Here is a 21,034-nt window from a genome sequence, read left to right as displayed (position 1 = left end):
AATGCACAGAGATGGAGCGTCACAAGGAAGATACAGCTGGGACCCCACTCGAGGGCAATCCTGACTGCGAGCCCCCTCTGCTTCAACCCACCACAATCCACTCCCCTCCCAGAGCCTGGGATAGAATCAAGGTGTCCTGACTCTGAGCCCTCTGCTATAACCCGCCATCCCCTTGCAGAGCGGAGATGGGACCCCAGAGTCCTGAGGCCCCTGGTGACCCTCCCTGCCCCAAACTACCTGTTCCAGGGCCCTTCCCCTCTTCAGCCATCCTTAGCTGTTATCTGGGAAGCTGGCAGGGCTCTGCAGCACTCCCTCTGGCTGGAGTTGTGTCACACAGACACAGGATCCATCCCTTCCTCCCCATAGCTTTGCAGGCAAAGTGCAGGAGCATGACAAGCTTCTGGAAGAGCGGGTTGTGCTTGGCTTCCCGCGGGCCCTTGATGTGCTTCACCTTGGACCATTTGTTGTGACCAGTCGGGGGGAGGGACACCTGAGGTGTGCAGGGCCCGGCACAATGAGCGGGGGGCAGGGGCAGCTGCTTCAGTGCCAGCACCGAGGCCAGAACACGGCATCTGTATGGGGCACCTGCCCTCCCCGGGGCCCTGGGCAGTGATATGGGTGTGAACTCCTGAAACACACAAACACACTACAGCCACGTGTGAGCTCCTGTAACGCTCATGAACACACCGCCCTCCTCTAACTCACACACAGTTGTCGTCTAACACACACATTACAGGGGACCACACCCCAGGCTGTGATCCCCTGTAAGTAACACACACACCAACATCACACAGCCTAACAACAAACACAGCACACATCCAGAGCCTTGTCTTACTGTGACACACACACACTCCACAGTCACCTTGTGATCTGTAAAACACTCACGTTACACAGCCTTCCTGTACCACTCAGACCCACAGACAGCCTGGGGGTTGATCTCCTCAGATGCGCACACCAACCTCACACAGCCAATCAACAACCACAGCCCGACCCGTGTGTTACTGTGACACTCCCACGCTGCACAGCCTGGCCGAGGCCCTCTTGTACCCACTAGTCCCCGCTCCCCTCCCAGAGCCGAGGGAGTCCGGGCTCCCAGCTACCATAGCACAAGGGGGCCCCACGCACATATCAGGGGCGGGGACCGGGCTGCCCCCTTACGGGCTCCTGCCGCCCGGGGACCAGGTGCCGCGAGCGCCCCCAGCGGCCGGACCCGGGACCCAGGCGTCCGGGGGCTGGGCAGGAAGGTCGCTGCGCTGGGGCCTCCCCCGGCTGCTGGAGCTGGCGGCGCAGGCGCGGGGCCGGCCGGGAAGGGAGGCACCAGCCGCGGGGCGGGAGGTCGCTGCCCGGGCGGAGGAAGCGGCCGGGGCCGGAGCCGAGCCCGGCGATGGCTGCAGCGGGGCCGGCGCAGGTAGGACGCGGGGCGGGGACTCCCCGGCCGGGCACTGGCTGGTCCCGGCTGGGGCCGAGGGGGGCCGGGACCGGGTCCCTCCCGCGCTAGTGACCCCGGGGCTGGGGGCTGCCGCAGCCGGAGCGCTGGGGCCGGGGAGCGGCGCTGGGGGCCCCGGGCCGGGCGGACACGCGGAGCCGGGCCGAGGAGCCCCGAGGCGGCCGAGCCGGGGGCGGGAGCGGGGCCGAGCCCAGGCCTGGGGCGGAGGCGGGGACTCCGGCCGGGGGAGGAGCCTGGTCCCTGCCCTGGGATTCGGGCCCCTCCCAGCGCCCCGCCCCAGAGCCCCGTGGGGAGCCGAGGGCGACTCCTGTCGCCGGCCAGCGGGGCCCGAGTCCCCGGGGGGCTGTGCGGGGGGGTCTCCCTGGCTCACAGCTGCTGGGCTGGGGGTTCCCCGGGAGCCGCTGCCCTCGAACCCGCGTCCCCTGCGGAGAGCCCGGGCTGGGGCTGGCGCGGAGGGTGCTGAGTGTGTAACGCTTGTGCCAGCAGCTGCGGGTGGCGTTTGAGGAGGTGGCTCTGTATTTCACCCGGGAGGAGTGGGAGCTCTTGTCCCGGCCAGAGAAGCAGCTGTACCGGGACCAGATGCTGAGGAATTACCGGGCCCTTGTTTCCCTGGGTAAGGACCGATTTATCTCTACTCATAGCTGTCAAATGTCTGGGTTCCCTTGATGGCACCCCTGGCATGTGCCACCCTATGGCTGAGTAGTGTCAAATGACAGCCTCTTTCAGTTCAGCTTCCTGTTGAAGAACTCAGGGCTACAGAGCCTGGGGCTAGTCTTAGTGTAACTTGTTTACCTACCTCAGTCCTGGCACAGGGCTGGTTGCAAAGAGCTCATGAGCAAATAAGACTAATAAGGCAGGAAGAAAACAGCTCCCCACCTCCCCAGAAAGAATGAACATCATAATCTTAACCGTACATTTGAACAATTCTTGCACGCTAAGCAAAAAAATGGTAGGTCTGTATAACAGTGACAACTGCCAGGACTCAGTCCCAAAGCAAATTGAGAAGGATCATAGACGTTGCTGCTTCAGAGTACAAACTCAACTTGCCTGGCGGGAGACGGGATGAAATCTCCTCTAAGGAAGTTTAATTTCTTTATTCTCCTGCTTGAGATCTCTTGCGCTTTCCTCTCAAGCAGTGTCTGAGATTGGGGCCTTATCGCACCAAGTGCTGCACAGACAAACACTGACCGAGATCGGAGCCCTACTGTGCTGGGCTGCACCGACATATAAATGAGTCCCTACCCGCAAAACTTTAGTAATAAAACTGATTAATTCCCCCCAAACAGGCTATTCAGGTTCCACACCAGACTTAATCCACCAGATAGAGGTAGGGGAGGCAGAGCTCTGGATTCGGGATGCTGAGGACTCCAGGGAAAGCTCCGGGCCAGAGAGCCCATTCCGAGGTGAGTCGTAATAATCCAATCCCTTCTGATTTACGCACCTGCTAGTGGACGGCTCCTTAATGTAGAAGGCAAAGGCAGAGTGAAATCCACTGCCGAAGAACTGAAGGGGACAAATGGAGGCTGGGAATTAGGGGCCAGTATTTATTCTGGAGGGGAAGGAGTTACTGGGCTGGAGGCAGGAATCACTGGGGGGAGTTTCCTGGGATAGGCAGGAAGCCAGGCTGGATGGGCACAATGATTGATATCTATGAATCCTAGAAATTATAGACATGTAGGATTAGAAGGGACCTCAGTAGGTCATCTAGTCCAGTCCTCTTTACTAGAGACAGGACTACGTATTATCTAGTCCAGGTGTTTGTCTAACCTGCTCTTAAAAGCCTCCCATGATGGAGATTCCACAACCATCCCAGGTAATTTGTTCCAGTGCTTAACTACACTTAGAGTTTGGAAGTTTTTCCTAATATCTACCCTAAATCTACCCTGCTGCAATTTAAGCCCATTACTTCTTGTCCTGGCCTCAGTGAATAAGGAGAACAATTTATCACCCTCTACTTTGTAACAACCTTTTATGTACTTAAAGAATCTTGTTAAGCCCCCCTCAGTCTTTCCTTCGCCAGACTAAACAAATCCAATTTTTCAATTTTTCCTCGTAGGTCATGTTTTCTAGATCTTTAATCATTCTCATTGCTCTCCTCTGACCCCGTCCAGTTTGTCTACATCCTTTCTGAAGTGCGGGGCCCAGAACTGGACACAGTAGTCCAGTTGACACCTTACCCGTGCTGAGAGGAGTAGAAGAATTACTTCTCACATCCTGCTTGCAACACTCCTGCTAATACATCCCAGAATGATATTTGCTTTTTTTCTTTTCAACAGTATTACATTGACTCATATTTAATTTGTGATCCACTGTAACCCCAGATGGTTTTCTGCAGTATTCCTTCCTAAGCTGTCATTTCAATTCTGACCATTTCTCCAGTTTGTCAAGATCACTTTAAATTCTAATCCTGTCCTTTAATGCGCTTGCAACCCCACCCAACTTTAAATCGTTCATAAGAATATTAAGTTGGTTAGACATAATTTGTTCTTGACAAATCCATGCAGACTGTTACTTATTACTTTATTTCCTTCTAGGTCAGGGGGTCTCAAACTATGTGGCCCGTGGGGCTCCAGCAGTTTTGGGGCCGGGTCTCTCCCTTGGCCCCACCTGCCACCTCCCGGGTGTGTTCCCCCCCTCACCCCCTCTGGCAACTTACAATGGCCCGGGGCCCCGGCAGTGCAGCAGAGCTGAGCGGTGTCTGCCTGCTCACTCCACGCATCTGCCAGCCCCCACTAAGCACGTTAAGTTGGTGGAGGGCATCCACAGTACCATGGCTAGCATTGACTCTCGGAACGGTGCACTTTGGGTAGCTATCCCACAGTTCCCGCAGTCTCTGCCGCCCATTAGAATTCTGGGTTAAGCTCCCAATGCCTGATGGGGCAAAAACATTGTTGCGGGTGGTTTTGGGTGCATGTCGTCAGTCACCCCTCCCTCCGTGAAAGCAATGGCAATAATTGTTTCGCGCCTTTTTTCTGCAGCAGACGGTGCAATAGGATTGATAGCTGTCCTTGTAAATGGTGTATGGCTCCACCACTTCTGCTCTCCTGTGAGCTGGAGGCTTCTGCCTCAGGCTGCTCTCCCAGACAGCAGCACAACGCGGTCGCGCCTACCCCTTGCTCCCATGGCTCATGAAGCCTGGACAGTAGTAAGGAGCATTTCAACTATAGGCTGAGCAAGGTGGTTTTGGGTACATGTCGTCATTCTCCCCTCCCTCTGTGAAAGCAACAGCAAACAATTGTGTTGCGCCTTTTTTCCTGAATTACCTGGGCAGACGCCATAGCACGGCAAGCATGGAGCCTGTTCAGTTCACCGCTGCAGTTGTGACCATTGTAAACACCTCGCACATTATCCTGCAGTATGTGCAGAATCTGCAAAACCGGGTGAGGAAGCAATGACAGTGCAATGATGATAGTGATGAGGACATGGACTCAGATGTTCCTGGAAGCACAGGATGTGGCAATTGGGAGATCATGGTGCTGTTGGGCCAGGTTCATGCTGTGGAACGCTGATTCTGGGCCTGGGAAACAGGCAGACTGGTGGGACTGTATAGTGTTGCAGGTATGGGATGATTCCCAGTGGCTGTGAAACTTTTGCATGTGTAATGCCACTTTCCTTGAACTCTGTAACTTGCTATCCCCTGCCCTGAAGTGCAAAGATACCAAAATGAGAGCAGCCCTCACAGTTGAGAAATGAGTGGCGATAGCCCTGTGGAAGCTTGCAACGCCTGACAGCTACCCGTCAGTCGGGAATCAATTTGGAGTGGGCAAATCTACTGTGGGGGCTGCTGTGATGCAAGTAGCCAATGCAATCACTGACCTGCTGCTATCAAGGGTAGTGACTCTGGGAAATGCGCAGGTCATTGTGGATGGCTTTGCTGCGATGGGGTTCCCTAACTATGGTGGGGAAATAGCAGAACACATATCACTATCTTGGCACCAGACCACCAGGGCAGCCACTATGTAAATCGCAAGGGGTACTTCTCAATGGTACTGCAAGCACTGGTGGATCACAAAGGACGTTTCACCGACATAGACATGGAATGGCTGGGAAAGATGCATGACGTTTGTGTCTTCAGGAACTCTGGTCTGTTTGAACAGCTGCAGGTAGGAACTTCCTTCCCAGACCAGAAAATTACTGTTGGGGATGTTGAAATGCCTATCGTTATCCTCGGGGACCCAGCCTACCCCTTAATGCCATGGCTCATGAAGCCGTACACAGGCACCCTGGACAGTAGTCAGGAGCCGTTCAACTATAGGCTGAGCAAGTGCAGAATGGTGGTAGAATGTGCATTTGGACGTTTAAAAGCTCGCTGGCGCAGTTTACTGACTTGGTTAGACCTTGGCAAAACCAGTATTCCCATTGTTATTGCTTCTTACCGTGTGCTCCACATTATCTGTGAGAGTAAGGGGGAGATGTTTATGGCGGGGTGGGAGGTCGAGGTAAATCGCCTGGTGGCCAGTTTCACGCAGCCAGACACCAGGGTGATTAGAAGAGCACAGCTGGGCGTGCTCTTGCTGCCTTTCCCACGTCAGATCCACCAGACAGCGGAGCAGTTTGCTCCCCCATTAGCTTGAGCATGGCGTCCTGCCTGCTCTCATCGTGCGCCTCCCTCCTCTCATCGCATTCATTGAACGCTTTCCGGGACTCTGCCATTGTTTGTTTCCGTGCATTCAGCTGGTGTCTGTCAGCGCGGGAGGACTGCCTAAACTCTGAACACATTTTGTCCTGAATTCATCTTTTTTTGCCTTCTAATCTGGGACAGCCTCTGGGACGGAGATGATAGGGGGAGCATGGAAACATTTGCACCTGCGGGAGGAGAAAAAGGGAGAGTAGAATTTTAAAAGATACCAAAGGGGAGACTCTTTCTCAGTGAAACATGCAATTCATGGTACATTTAAAAGGAGAGCCTGCGGTTTCTGTACAGATGCGCAACACGACCCGCCTCCACCACCACCACCACCACGTGGCTCTGATCAGGGCTGAGCCCTTTAAGCCAAACGCGAACAGCCCAGCGTGAGCGGACTTTTCCAGTAGCCTTACTGGCCACGATTGCATCCCAATTCTTCAGGGCAAAGGAATCATTAAACACACTTTCTTTTAAACCCTGTCTCATATTTACAAAGGTACACCAGAAGTGCCTTCTCTGGCATCATAGTGCCGGAGCCCGCCTTGGGAGGGGGTGGAGGGTATTGGCTCCAGGGTGATGAACAGTTCCTGGCTTCCGGGGGGAATGGATTCACCGCTTGCTGCCTGTGCACTGCCCTCTTCCTCCTCCACAAAATCATCCTCCCTGCTCTGTGAGACCCCCCTTGTGTTGTACCAATAAAATAAAAACCAGCAGGATCTTATTAAAGGGAAAAAGGCAAAATACCACATTTATTGTGAATACAGAAAGAATCATAGTAAGCAGTTAGTTATAGCTATAACATTCCATTCAATCTCATATTTATTCTCACATTCATTCATACAAACACACACACACACACACACAGACAGGTTCTGCAAGGTTGTTATCATAGTTACCAGCCTTAGAGTTGCTCATGCCAAGCCACTGGCCAGGTGGCCTGGACATGAGGAGGGAGCAGGGCCTTGTCAGATGCTCATCTGATGCTCCTGGAAGTTGGTTTGCAGAATCAGACCCCAAAGTTCTCACTTTTTAGAGTCTATTTTTATAGGAATTTCTTCCTATGCCAGTCTATGGGAATTGCTTCATCATGCTGTTGCTGAATCAATCAGCAGATAGCACATTCCTGACGGCTCCAAGATGTTATCTTGTTCTTTGGTTCTCCCATTCTTGAGGCTGTTGGGTGGACTCCAGTCTGCCCTCCGGGGGGGTCCTCTGGTTATTTCCACTTGACGCCTTCTTCAGCCGATGGACACTGGATTCTTAGGCTGGCACCTCCCTGATCATTCAGTTTATCCACACCAAGCATCCATCCACATACATCCTCTATCTCTATTTTAATCACAATTGTTAATACAACAAAAGGGCGGGGAGTCTCTGGGTGCTGTTTCTGTTGTTAGAGTATTGCTTTGAGTCTCTCTCTCTGTGAATTGCTTTGAGAACAGACTCTGTCTTAGAATGTACTAACACAATTAGCAGCTTGCAAGTTTCACACATAAAGGGAGAGAAACAGTACCAAAAACCAAGAGACCTCTTAATTAGTAATACCCTGGAATTTAAACTCTGGGGAATCAAACTCATTTGTGACTTTAATACAGAACTTCTTTAATATGATCCAACACTTGCAGGTGTCCACGGACAGTGGTGGGGTAGTGGTAGCATCCCCTCCCCAGATTTGCATGCATCTCATCATAGTTGCGGCATGTATGGGGCTGTGACCTCAAGTGGCCGTTCGCCTCTTTTGTCTTTTGGTAGGCTTGCCTGAGCTCCGTAATTTTCACAGGGCAGTGCTGTGTGTCCCTGAAGTAGCCTCTGTCCGTCATGCCCTGGGAGATTTTCTCATATATGTTGGCGTTCTGATTTTTGAACAGAGTTCTGCCTGCACAGATTCTTCTCCCCATGCTGCGATGAGATCCAGTCCAGTACCTCCCGGAGCTGGAGCTCATTTGCGCATCTGGGACTGCATGGTCACCTGTCTGTGCTGGTGAGCTGTGCATGGTCACTGATGAGCTCACCATGCTGCTCAAACAGGAAATTAAATTCAAAAGTTCCCGGGGCTTTTCCTGACTACCTGGCTAGTGCATCTGAGTTGAAACTGTTGTCCAGAGTGGTCACAGTGGAGCATTCTGGGATAGCTCCCGGAGGCCAATACTGTAGAATTGTGTCCACAGTACCCCAAATTTGAACCAGTGATGTTGATTTTACCACTACTCCCCTTGCCAGGGAGGAGTACAGAAATTGATTTTAAGAGCCCTTTAAGTCGACAAAACGGGGTTCGTTGTGTGGACGGATTTCGTTTTAATTCAACCTAATGCATTTAAATTCAACATAATCATGTACTGTGGACCAGGCCCAAGTAATTCATAACTATTTCCTTTCCTATTTTAGGCTCAGATCCTACCCCATTGACACTGGTGTTCACTATATTAGTTGACTGATTACTGCTAACTTTTTTTGGTGAAAACAAAACAAAAGAGGCATTTAACAGTTTGGCCATTGCTGCTTTTTCTCTTATTTTCTCTCCCCTTCATTTAGTTATGGGCCTAGCCTGCCCTTCGTCTTCCTCTTGTTTCCCTTGTATTTATAAAATGCTTTCTTGTTCCTCTTTATATCCCTAGCTAGTTTAGCTTTTTGTTTTGCCTTGGCTTTTCTAATTTTGTCCCTACATGCTTGTGGTGCTTTTTTGTTTGTTTGTTTGTTTTTAAATATTCATCCTTTGTAACTTGACTTAGTCATACAAGAAGTTGTCAAAGTTCCTTCCCCACTCTGAACTCTAGGGTACAGATGTGGGGACCTGCATGAAAACCCCCTAAGCTCATTTTTACCAACTTAGGTTAAAACTTCCCCAAGGTACCAATTATTTTACCTTTTGCCCTTGGACTTTATTGCTGCCACCACCAAGCGTCTAACAAATATATATAACAGGGAAAGAGCCCGCTTGGAAACGTCTTTCCCCCCAAAACCCTACACCCCGTTTCCTGGGGAAGGCTTGATAAAAATCCTCACCAATTTGCATAGGTGAACACAGACCCAAACCCTTAGATCTTAAGAACAATGAAAAAGCAATCAGATTCTTAAAAGAAGAATTTTAATAGAAGAAAAAATAAAAGAATGATCTCTGTAAAATCAGGATAGTAAATACCTTACAGGGTAATCAGATTCCAAACATAGAGAACCCCTCTAGGCAAAACCTTAAGTTACAAAAAGACACAAAAACAGGAATATCCATTCCATTCAGCACAGCTTATTTTACCAGCCATTTAAACATAACAAAATCTAACGCATATCTAGCTAGATTACTTACTAAGTTCTAAGACTCCATTCCTGTTCTGTTCCCGGCAAAAGCATCACACAGGCCGCGAGAACCTTTGTTTCTCCCCCCCCCCTCCAGCTTTGAAAGTATCTTGTCTCCTCATTGGTCATTTTGGTCAGGTGACAGCGAGATTATCCTAGCTTCTTAACCCTTTACAGGTGGAATGGTTTTTCCTCTGGCCAGGAGAGATTTTAAAGGTGTTTACCCCTCCCTTTATATTTATGACAGAAGTAGAAACTCTTTTTTTTGAGTTTCAGATCATTGAAGATCTCCTGGTTAAGCCAGAGAGTCTTATTATCATACTTCCTCTCTTTCCTACTCATTGGATATCTGTGACCTAGGATGGGACCTAAAAATGATGGGACCTCAAAGCTGTGAAAGAGAAGTGGATCGGAGATGGGGAGGTGATGAAGTTGGAAGAGGGTGGGACAGTGATATGGGACAATGTGTGGAGGGGGAAGATTTGAGGGATGCTGAGGGAAAGAGAGAGGTCTCTGTGGTGGGGGAGCATATGGGAACTGCATTTACCTAGTGGGTAGGACATTGTAGTAGGATTCAGAAGATCTTGGTTCAGTTCTAGAAGCGAGTCACTACAGCTCCAGCATGCCTCAGATTCCCCAGCTGTGTAATGGAAAGGGCACTGGGGCTGTGAGGATAAAATCCATCTGTGCGTGTCAGTGGATCTGGCACTGGGGGTCAGACAAGCACCTGGGTAGAAAGACACGCCTGCCGGTCCATAGACCACACCACCACCTTCTAGGCTTCCCACATCTCAGAAAATCATACCAAGCCGGGGTGCCCAAGAGATTTTTCAAATGGGCTTAATGCCTGCCCCTCCTGACTCAGGCTGTACGTGCTGGTGCCCTAAGGCCCTTGGCACCTGGATCCAGAAATACTTCAGATGGGGACAAAAACCTGCTTGCAGCCTGGGAGAGCATCCCAGAGTCACTGGCCCTTGGCAGAGAAGGCGCTGTCCTCTCAAGGCTCCCACCTCACCCCCTCTCTGCTGCTTCCCTTTGCACATGACCTCTCAGGCTGGAGAAACCTGCCCCAGCAAACAAGGAGAAAGTTGGGCGTGACTCAGGGCAGGGCAGGATCAGTCACGTGTGATGAGTGTGAGGTTACACCACATGGAGGACACCATTTTGTAGAGCAGGTCTCCAGCACTTCCAGCGCTTCACTGTAATCCTCTAAAACTGCCCCACGTTCCAGGCAGCTGCTGCTGGGCATGTTTGGTAGCCAGACGAAATCATCCTTCAGGCCACAGCTTGGAGTACCCTGGTGTATAGGCTGGGTGTGAGGGAGAGGGGGTGGAATGGCCTTTGTCACATCCCCTCTCCTCCTGCTCTCTAAGTGGCACGAAATCGTTCTTACTTACATTGCTTCATTGTCCATGCTTAGCCCAGCCCTCAGCCTGAACACAGTCTGTGACTGTCTGTAGCTCAAAGGCCTGCCGGGTAGCAGCCATTCACCCCTTCCAGCTCAGCAGTGTCACTGATTGGGTTGTAAAACAAGACATGGTTTTCTGATTGCATCACACAAACCCTGAGTGACTTGTCATCCCCTAAACCCACTTCCCACCCCCAAAAAACCCCCTACCCTTTTGAGGGGTTTAGTTTAGTTTTAGTTTTGCACAAAGAGTGAAACGTCAGGCAGAGAGTAAATGACTGCTTTAGAAGGAATTCCTTGAGAAGGACTCAATCCCCGCAGGAATAAACTGTGTAGTTCTAAGCAGCTTTAGACCGGTCTCACTGCATCCACATGAGCTAGTTTCGAACCAATATGGTTAAAACCGCGCAAACACTGTGGAACAGGCCTCATGGTATAAAACAGGAGAATGTTAAGAACCAGCCACATGTAAATAGAAACCTCTGATTGAAATATAACCAAAATCAATTTGAAACAAACCCTGGACCCTCTTTTTTAGCACTTAGAGCACCTAGTTCTGGATAAGGGCCCTGTTGTGCCTGGCGCTGTCTGTATCCTGGGCAAGCTACAGTTTAATCATCAAAGAAAACCCAAGAGGTGCATGGCGCACGAGGGAGCAGGCGCTAGGCGCTGCACAAACAACAGGGTAGAACCACCCTGAGTCAGGCTGCAGATTTGTCATGGCATTTTGTATAAAAAATTACAGAAAATTTAGTAAAAGTCACAGATCACTAAACTTCCTGTGACTGCTCCTTGATTTTTAACAAAACCTGCCCTCCTCCTCGCCATGGGGCACCCACCCAGCACTTCCCCAAGTGCTGCAAGCCTGACCGCAGCCTGGTGCAGAGGGGTTGGTGCGGGCTAGAGAGGATCAGAGTGGCAAGGCCATTCACTGTAGTTTGGCTTGCCTCCCCTACCATTATCACTGGGGGGCGAGGGCAAATCTGAGTGGCGCTGTAAGCCCGCAGACCAGGTCTCAGTACCCAGAGAGAGACGTTCTGTGAGACAGAAGCCGCCATTGCAGGGTGAGCACCCATCCAAAAAACAGTCACGGACAAATGGTGAAATCGCTCCATCTGTGACATTTTCCATCCTTGACAAACCTGTAGCCTTAACCGTGAGCTCTCTCCAGCAGGGCTCGGGATCCTGGTGGGGACGCGGACACAGTCTGAATGTGGGGAAAGTGCGGTAGGGAAGCAGGATTCCACATCCCACAGAGGGATCCATGCAAAGGACGCAGTCTGTCCCCCGAATAAACTCAGCCAGAGACCAGACCTTGCTACACACCAGAGACTCCCCATGGGCCAGCGTCCCCACCACTGCACCGACTGCGCCAAGAGGTTCAGCAACCCGTCCGCACTGAACCAGCACCAATGCACGCACACCAGGGAGTCGCTGCACCGCTGCGCTGACTGCGGCAAGGCCTTTGCATGGCGCTCACACCTGAGAAGACACCAGCGCGCACACACTGGGGAGCGGCCGCATCGCTGCGCTGACTGCAGCAAGGCCTTTGCGGAGAGCTCAAAGCTGAGAATACACCAGCGCACCCACACCGGGGAGCGGCCGCACCACTGTGCCCACTGTGGTAAGGGATTCCGCTGTGCTTCCACCCTGACACTGCACCAGCGAACGCACACCGGGGAGCAGCCGCACCGCTGCGCTGACTGCGGCAAGGGCTTTGCAGAGAGCTCAAAGCTGAGAATACACCAGCGCACGCACACCGGGGAGCGGCCGTACCGCTGTGCTGACTGCGGCAAGGGCTTTGCACAGAGCTCAACCCTAAGAATACACCAGCGCACACACACTGGGGAACGGCCACATCGCTGTGCTGACTGCGGCAAGGCCTTTGCACGGAGCTCACACCTGAGAAGTCACCAGCGCACGCACACCGGGGAGCAGCCGCATCGCTGCGCTGACTGTGGCAAGGGCTTTGCAGAGAGCTCAAAGCTGAGAATACATCAGCGCACGCACACCGGGGAGCGGCCGTACCGCTGTGCTGACTGTGACAAGGGCTTTGCACAGAGCTCAGCCATGAGAATACACCAGCGCACACACACCGGGGAGCGGCCGTACCGCTGTGCTGACTGCGGCAAGGGCTTTGCAGACAGCTCAAGCCTGAAAACACACCAGCGCACGCACTCCGGGGAGCGGCCGCACCGTTGTGCCCAGTGTGGTAAGGGATTCCGCAGTGCTTCCACGCTGACAGTGCACCAGCGAACGCACACCGGGGAGTGGCCGCACTGCTGTGCTGACTGCGGGAAGGGCTTTGCGCGGCGCTCAGAGCTGAGCAGACACCAGCGCGCACACACTGGGGAGCGGCCGCATCGCTGTGCTGACTGCGGGAAGGGCTTTGCGGAGACATCAACCCTGAGAACACACCAGCGAACGCACACCGGGGAGCGGCCATATCGCTGTGCTGACTGTGGCAAGGATTTTGCACAGAGCTCAACCCTAAGAACACACCAGCGCACACACCGGGGAGCAGCCGAACTACTGTGATGATTCTGGTAAGAACGTGAAAAAAACCAATCCACCCACCCGGCACCAGTGCACGCACACTGGGGGGAGGACATTCCGACGCGCTGGCTGCAGCAAGAGCTTTGCACGGGCCGCCTCCTTGCAATCACATTGGTTCTTTCACAGCTGAGAGCAGCAGTACAGCTGTGCTGACTGGGGCAAGCACTTTGCTAGAGTGGCCAACCTCACCCGGCACCCGGTCACGCACACCGGTGCCCCTCTGCCACTGCCAGGGCCTGAGGGGCTTCTGGCAGCCCGTGGGCCTGACACAGTGCCAGCAGATCCAGACCAGGGAATGGTCCTGTCCCCATGATGCCCAGCAGAGAGACTGGGGGGCAGGGGAGGGGATTTGGCTGAGCAAGTGTGGGGAAGAGCAGACAGGTGGAGGGAGTTTAGAGCAGATGATCACAGCCTACTGCATTAGGGAGCCCTCCCCCTCATGTAGGTGGGATCCGGCCATGTCTCTCTTTCTGTCCTACACTCACGCACTCATTTCACTGGGCTGTAGCCAGGATAACCCCTTCTCTCTCTCTCTCTCTCTCCTGGATGGGACCCAGCCAGGAACTTCCCCCCCCAACATCTAGCTCTGTTCCAGCCAGCGGGTGACTCTTGGGTGACATCTAGAGGTGGGATTTGCAGTCCTCCCTCAGCATGAATTGGGCTGAGGGGCGGGGCCGGGCAGGACAGCCCAGTGTGTGTGATTGAAAGAAGACTCAGGAACTGCACATGCCGTCTACTTTAAATAGGAATGTGATGAAGAACTACGTCCCTAATGTGTAACAAAGGTCTGTCTAACCAGGTGTTTCTTTGCTATTAAAAAAGCTGATTCATTCACACGGCAGGTGGAAAAGCCAATGTAAAGTGCAACCAATCAAAGTGTTCCAGGGCCTAACTGACCATGAGGCCTGATGAACTGTGTGACTGGCAGGTGCACAGAGAGAGTTTCCCATTACTCCTGGGGGAATTCTGCGCCTAAAAATTCTGCAAACAATATTTTAAAATTTTGCATATTTAATTTGTCAAAATAACACAGTATAATCACACTAGTTTCAGAGTAGCAGCCGTGTTAGTCTATATCTGCAAAAAGAAAAGGAGTACTTGTGGCACCTTAGAGACTAACACATTTATTTGAGCATAAGCTTTCATGAGCTACAGCTCACTTCATCAGATGCATGAACACTAGTTTCAGTTATTTTGGTAATTTATTTCAAAATTCCTGTCAGCAAGTATGTCTGTAGCAATGGAGAGACCAAAAAAAAGATTCAGAAAGTGTTTTTTGACAAATAGATTCTTTACTAGGCATATTAACACAGAACTCTGAGTAAGAATTCATGTAAACTATAATACAGAAACCTATTTCCTGCACCCCTCAGCAGTAGTACAAAGGCTTGGGGGAGTCAGGAGTAACAGAGGAGCTGAGAGGGAGGGAAGTAATTGCTGGAAGTAGCCTGGGAGTGAAGCAGAAGGGTTGTTGGGTGTGGGTGGGAGAAGTATTAACAGATTTGGTGGGGGCGGGGATTGTTAGAGAGTTGGGGAGCCTCCCCCATACTTCCCTGGCTGACTCCCTAGCCTCTCCCATTCAGTTAGGCACATCTGCCCCATTCCTGTGTGTCCCTGCACCCTCCTTCCCCTATCCCTGTGTGACCCTGCACTCCCACTCAGCCACACCTGCCCCTGTGTAGCCCCTATCCCTGTGTGGTCCTGCACCCCCACTCCCACTTAGACCCTCACCCCAGTCTTCCCCCCCCACCAGCCCTTCTGAACCCCAGCCTATGTGGTCCCCGCAGCAGCCCTATGTGCCCTGCTCTGTCTGCCCCCCCCACCCCCCATATTGCCTGCTTCCTCACCTGGCCCCTTTGGGCAGTTTGCTGTGAGGAATGCGACTTCTGCTACAGCTCTGAGCTAGCTGCCCTCTGTTCTGGTGCCATAACAGCTCCTGGTGGGAGAAAGGTGTAACTGCAGCGCCTCGGTGGCAAAATGTATTTTCTGCCAAGGGGAAAAAAAGTCTGCTGGGGACATGAATTCTGCGCCTGTGCAGTGGTGCACAATTTCCCCAGGCCTATACAGGAGACCACATTCAGCCTGAGCTCCTGTATAACACCGGCCAAAACTTCTCTGAGTTAATGTCTGTTTGAACTACAGCAGAACTTTCTTTTTTTTTTTTAAATCCAGTCTTGATTTTAAAATGGCCAGAGATGAAGAATCCACCAGGATGCTTCAGAAGTTATGAATTGTACATGTGCATGGTTAAAAGTAGGGAAGGAAGTTTGTTTTTATTTTACCATGTGTCTGTGAAGAAGAGCTTTCAGTTGCCATCTCTTCCCCTCCCCTCCCCTCTCCTCCCCCCGACAGCTCACACTCTAGTGAAGAGATGAATTCTCTGTTGTAAAAACAGCTTATGCACACGGCGAAATGGTTGTGGATGTTCTCAGAGGAGAGTCAAACTGCACAATGCCTCTTGCAGGGCAGCAGCCATTGCACCAGATGTGCAAAGGTGGGCTGACGGCAGCAGTAGCCGGCTGCACAGTGTGGGCTTCATTTCCTTTGGGCAGTGGCTGCTTTTTCCCTTCCATGAAAGTCTGTCTGATGCTTTGATTGTCCCACCACTTACACAATAGCACCTTGATTGGATTGACACAGCCCACTCTGACCTGTGCTTTGGGGCTGGAGAAGGAAAAAATCTGTCACAACACTTGGGGTAGGAGAGTTGTTTGATTTGGTTGTACTTGAAATATATTATTCTATTGAAATACTTGAAGATGGGGGCCAGCTGTACATCACAAAGTGCTTTACAAAGCCACTTAGTGCCTCAATCCCCATTATACAAATGGGGAAACCAAGGCACAGAGAGCCTCACCCAAGGTCAGTCAACGGGCCAGCAGCAGAGCTGGGAATGGAACTCTGGTCTCCTGGATCCCAGCCCATAGCTCAGCCCACTGAACCACACTGCCTTTAAAAACAGCTCTTCAGTGTGTAATGTCTTGCTGTGCCTTTAAATGGGGCTTCACACACCCCTTCGTACAGCATGAAAGAGTAACAGCCTCCACAACCCTCCTAATGTCACTGCCAAACTGAGCAAGGAGAGATCTGACCACCCAGGAATGCCCCAGCTTTTAATGAGATGAAAGGAGAGGCCTGTTCCACAGTGTGTATTTATTGTATGACTGGTAAGGTTGCCACCTGTCCAGGTTTTCGCTTTTGTGGCCGGGTGCCATTTAGGGTTTCTGGGTGTCTGGCTTTAGGGATCTGGCAACCCTAAATGGTGCCCGAACCAAAAGTCCGGTTACGGGGTGGGAGGAGGCAGCAGTGCTGAGCGAAGAGAAAGGAGCTGAGGCAGGCGTACCAGAAGGCAAGGGAGGTAAACCGTCACTCTCGTCCCGCGCTGAAGACCTACCCCTTCTATCAGGAGCTGGATGCCACCCTTGGTGGTGACCTCACCTCCACCGCCAAGAGCCCTGTGGATACTTTGGTGGGGCTGCAGGCGGTAGACAGGGGGCTCAAGCCCGAGAACGAAGTCCTGGACAAAGGTCAAGTTGGAGAACGTTGTGGAGTCGGTGGTAGGGTCATCCGGTGGCACAGCGAGTCAGGAATTCTCCACTCCAGAGGGGTCTAGCCGGTCTCAGCAATCTATTTGTGGCCCACAAGACACGGGAGAGAAGAACCGTAGTAAATGTTCATTTTGGAGCTCATGCTGCTCAGTTATATGAGGTAGAACTGTTCTTCCTATGTATATTGTGGCAGTGGGTGAAGAGAGAGAGAAATTAAAAAGAAAAAAATAAATAAAACCCAAAAGCCTGCACACACAGCCCCAGTCACAAACCCCTCCCAGCTCTACTTCCCAAAACGAATAAGCATTCATTCAAGCCAACTTATGAACCACCATAAGCATACATTCAAATTAGTTTTATAGATGTCACCCACTCACATACACATTCATACTTGTTTTTCAGCATTATTTTATACAGAATACGCACACAGCCTAGCTTAAAAGAAATCTAACAGTGTTCAATTGTTCAATACACCCCATGTAGACAAAATGTAAGGCTAGTTTAAACTATTTTATGTTAGAGTTGATTCCACTTTTTACCAGAGCTATAAATGTTGTTTTCTGACCTCTCTACACGCATACAGACACATAACACTTTAACATCCACCCTTCCCTCCTCTTTCTCAAAACAATTTAGCATACACTCAAACCAAACTGCATATTATTTTATAGATAAACTACTTTAAGCATATGTTCAAGTTAGTTTTATTGACAGTTAAGTCTCACAGACCATCATACTTGTTTTCAGCAGTATTTTATACAAAACACACAGAGACTAATGTCAGGTAAATCTAACAGTGTAAAGTTGGACAGTACACCCATGTATGAGACAAAATGCAGAGCTGGTTATTGACTTATTTGGCACATTTAGCAAAATACTAAAAAAGAAATAAGAAATTCATGAAACACTTAGGCCTGGCAGAAGCTATAAAAAGCCCTAGAAACATCTGCATTTTGCCTCTTCCCTGCACTGATCTCTGGACTATGGACTTACAATAAAAGGAGCGTTCTAACCAATGGACTCGGGACCTTCCATTCTTTTGGATGCCATCAGAGACTTAACAAGCCAACAGTTTATTCCATCACTGCTTCAAACTGGACACAAGCACTTTGCAATGTGTGTATATATTTGATTCCTTTAACAGTTTTTACCCTCACCTCTTTCTTTCGCTTATACATAAATCTTTAGATCAGGGGTCTTAAACACATGGCTTTCAATCAGGGGTCTCAAACACGCAGTTCCCTGTTCCTGGCCAATGGGAGCTTCGGGGGAGGTACCTGGAGGAGCAGCCAGGGCAACACACAGACCCCTGTACCCCCCCTCCCCCAGGTTCCGTCCGCTTCCCGGAGCAGCGCGGGGGCAGGGCAGGCAGGCAGGAAGGGAGCCTGCCCTGCCCTGGTGCATGCCAGGCCAGAGCCTGCCCCCCAAAACCCCTCCTGCAGCTGAACCCCCTGCCCTGAACCCCCTCCTGCACCCTGACCCCCTGCCCTGAGACCCCTGCTACACCCCTCCTGCACCCTGAGCCCCCTGCTGCACCCCGCACCCCTCCTGCACCTCAACTCCCTGCCCTGAGCCCCCGCCACACCCTACCTGCACCCCCTGGGGGCAGGGAGGGGGCAGAGTTGGGGGTGGGGATTTTGGGGAAGGGGTTGGAATGGGGGCAGGGGAGAGGTAGGGCAGGGGCAGAGCCTCATGGAAGGGGTGGAGTGGGGGCGGGGGCTGCAGGTCGGGGTGTCAATGATGCGGCCCTCGGGCCAAGGTACTAGTCCTCATGTGGCCCTTGTGGTCATTTGGGTTTGAGACCCCTGCTTTAGATATTAGATACCAAAGGATTGGCAACAGTGATTATTGGGCAAGATCTGAGCTGTATATTAACCTGGGTTTGTGGCTGGGCCTTTGGGCTCAGAAGAACTCCTTGTTTGATGAAGTTGGTTTTCAATAACCACTCATCATTAAGTCTAGTGTGTGGGTGATGAAACAAGGCCTGGGATATCTAAGGCGGCTGCATTTCTGACTATTAGCCACTGTGGTGAGACAGGAGTTTACTTTTGTTGCTGGTTTGGTATATCTTCTGGAAGAATAACCAGCAATTTTGGCTGTGTCTGCCCTATTTCTCAGCAGTTTGTCCTGAATCTGGTATTTCCCGGTGTGACCCACTGAGTGACACGAGCACAGGATGACTATTCCCCCCCCCCCCCATCCGCTACTGCGGGATTCTTACACCAACCTCTGCAGCCTCTGGTGCTGGAAACAGGACACTGGAGTGGACACACCTCTGCTCTGATCCCGTCTGGCAATTCCCTGTGACCAAAGGTCACAGAGGCAGCAAGTGGCAGAGCTGGGAGTAGACACCGGGAGTTCTGTAGCCCAGCCCTGTAGCCACAAGCCCAGCCTCGCTCCCTCATTCAAGGTTCCCAATGCCCCTTGGCAGAGCTGTCCCTAGCTATTCTGGGGCCGTATGCAGCCCCCCCCGGGGGGGGGGGCAGGCCTCTGTGGGAGGGGGCGGGGCTGGCCCCAAGCCTAGCCGGGGCAGGGCAGGGAGGACCCACCCCCCAGCACTCACCGGCGGTGTAGCTGGGCCCAGGCTGCTGCCAGTGAGTGCAGGCCCTACCCTGCTGCCGTCCTCAGGGCAGTGGGGGCACAGCAGGGGTGGGGAAGAGGCAGGGTGGGGCAGAGCAGGGCAGGGGCTTTGGGGAAGGGGTGGAGTGGGGGTGGGGCTGGATCAGAGCAGGGGCGGGAAGGGGGGGGTCATGGGGAAGAGGCAGGGCAGGGGCTGGAGCAACATGCAGCTGTGCAGGACAGCAGGAAATTTGCCCTATGCAGCTGCGTACTTTGCGTATGGGTAAGGATGGCCCTGCCCCTCGGCATGGCCCAGACAATGCAGCAAGGCTGCTGCTCATGAGCCCCTCTGCCTTGTGAGCTGGGCTGCCTGGATGCGGCTACGTACTCCTCCCTCGATGGCCATATCAGTGGGTGCTGTGGGCATGCTATTGCTCCATCAGTGCTTGATGTTGTCAGCCAGGTTGGTGTTGAGATCAGGGTTGGGTGGGCCCCATCTCTGCAGGAGGCATCACAAGAAGACATGGCTGAGATCCCATTTCAGGGTAGTCCTGGCTTCCAGCCCCCACTACTTTAACCCACCAGCCTCCACTCCTCTCCAAGAGCCAGGGATAGAACCCAGGTGTCCTGACTCTGAGACGCCCCTGCTCTAACCCACTATCCCCCCTCCAGAGCTGGGGATGGGACCCAGGTGTTCTGAGGCCCCTGGTGACCCTCCCTGCCCCACACCACCTGTCCCAAGGCCCTTCCCCTCTTCAGCCACCGTTAGCTGTTACCTCCGGCTGCCTGAACCACAGGGACTGGACTGCCCCCCTCTTATGCGAAGCAACTGCTAGACGGGGGAGGGGGAGCAGAAACCCAGCCACCTTAGGGGAGGTGCTGTGGGACAGAGGAAAGGTCCCGCAGAGGAAGGATGAGAAGGGGAGAAACTACCCCATAGACCAGCATCCTCTTCATCAGCGAGGGACGGTGCTGGCCTTGGGTTAACAAGGGTTAGGGGGTGCTGGAGTTAGGGGCAACAGGGTCCTGTAACAAATGCACACTACAGCCAGAGAAGGCTCTTGCACCTGAAGAAGTGGGGTTTTTACCCATGAAAGCTTATGCTCAAATAAATCTGTTAGTCTTTAAGGTGCCACTGGACTCCTCCTTGTTTTTGTGGATACAGACTAACACGGCGACCCCCTGATACTTACAGCCAGAGTGTGATCTGTAAAACACCTCTATCATAAATATAAAGGGAAGGGTAACCACCTTTCTGTATACAGTGCTATAAAATCCCTCCTGGCCAGAGGCGAAACCCTTTCACCTGTAAAGGATTAAGAAGCTACGGTAACCTAGGTGGCACCTGACCCAAAATGACCAATGAGAGGACAAGATACTTTCAAATCCGGAGGGGGGGAACAAAGGGTTGGTCTGTCTGTGTGATGCTTTTGCTGGCAACAGATCAGGAATGCAGACTTACAACTCCTGTAAAAGGAAAAGGAGGACGTGTGGCACCTTAGAGACTAACAAATTTATTTGAGCATGAGCTTTCGTGAGCTACAGCTCACTTCAGCGGATGTTGCTGTAGCTCACGAAAGCTTATGCTCAAATAAATT

General features: G+C 52.0%; 1 protein-coding gene and 1 long non-coding RNA gene across 2 annotated transcripts in view; one reads left to right on the top strand and one right to left on the bottom strand.

The window, feature by feature from the left end:
* The first annotated feature begins 1,297 nt into the window (after positions 1-1,297).
* On the top strand, positions 1,298-13,565 carry LOC140913663 (uncharacterized). Its single transcript, XM_073350436.1, is given in 5 exon segments — positions 1,298-1,408; positions 1,934-2,060; positions 2,734-2,850; positions 11,945-13,280; positions 13,282-13,565. Coding segments are annotated over 5 exon segments (1,782 nt in total). The 5' UTR covers positions 1,298-1,384; the 3' UTR covers positions 13,460-13,565.
* Positions 13,566-15,728: 2,163 nt separating this feature from the next.
* LOC140913699 (uncharacterized) overlaps positions 15,729-21,034 on the bottom strand; it is a 54,159-nt gene continuing 48,853 nt past the window's right edge. Inside the window, exon 9 of the long non-coding RNA XR_012159640.1 lies at positions 15,729-16,956. This is a non-coding gene — a long non-coding RNA (uncharacterized lncRNA). The remainder of the gene's footprint in view (positions 16,957-21,034) is intronic.

Source organism: Lepidochelys kempii, chromosome 6 (assembly GCF_965140265.1).
Source record: "Lepidochelys kempii isolate rLepKem1 chromosome 6, rLepKem1.hap2, whole genome shotgun sequence".
NCBI lineage: Eukaryota > Metazoa > Chordata > Testudines > Cheloniidae > Lepidochelys > Lepidochelys kempii.
This window is presented reverse-complemented; position numbering and strand designations above follow the sequence as displayed.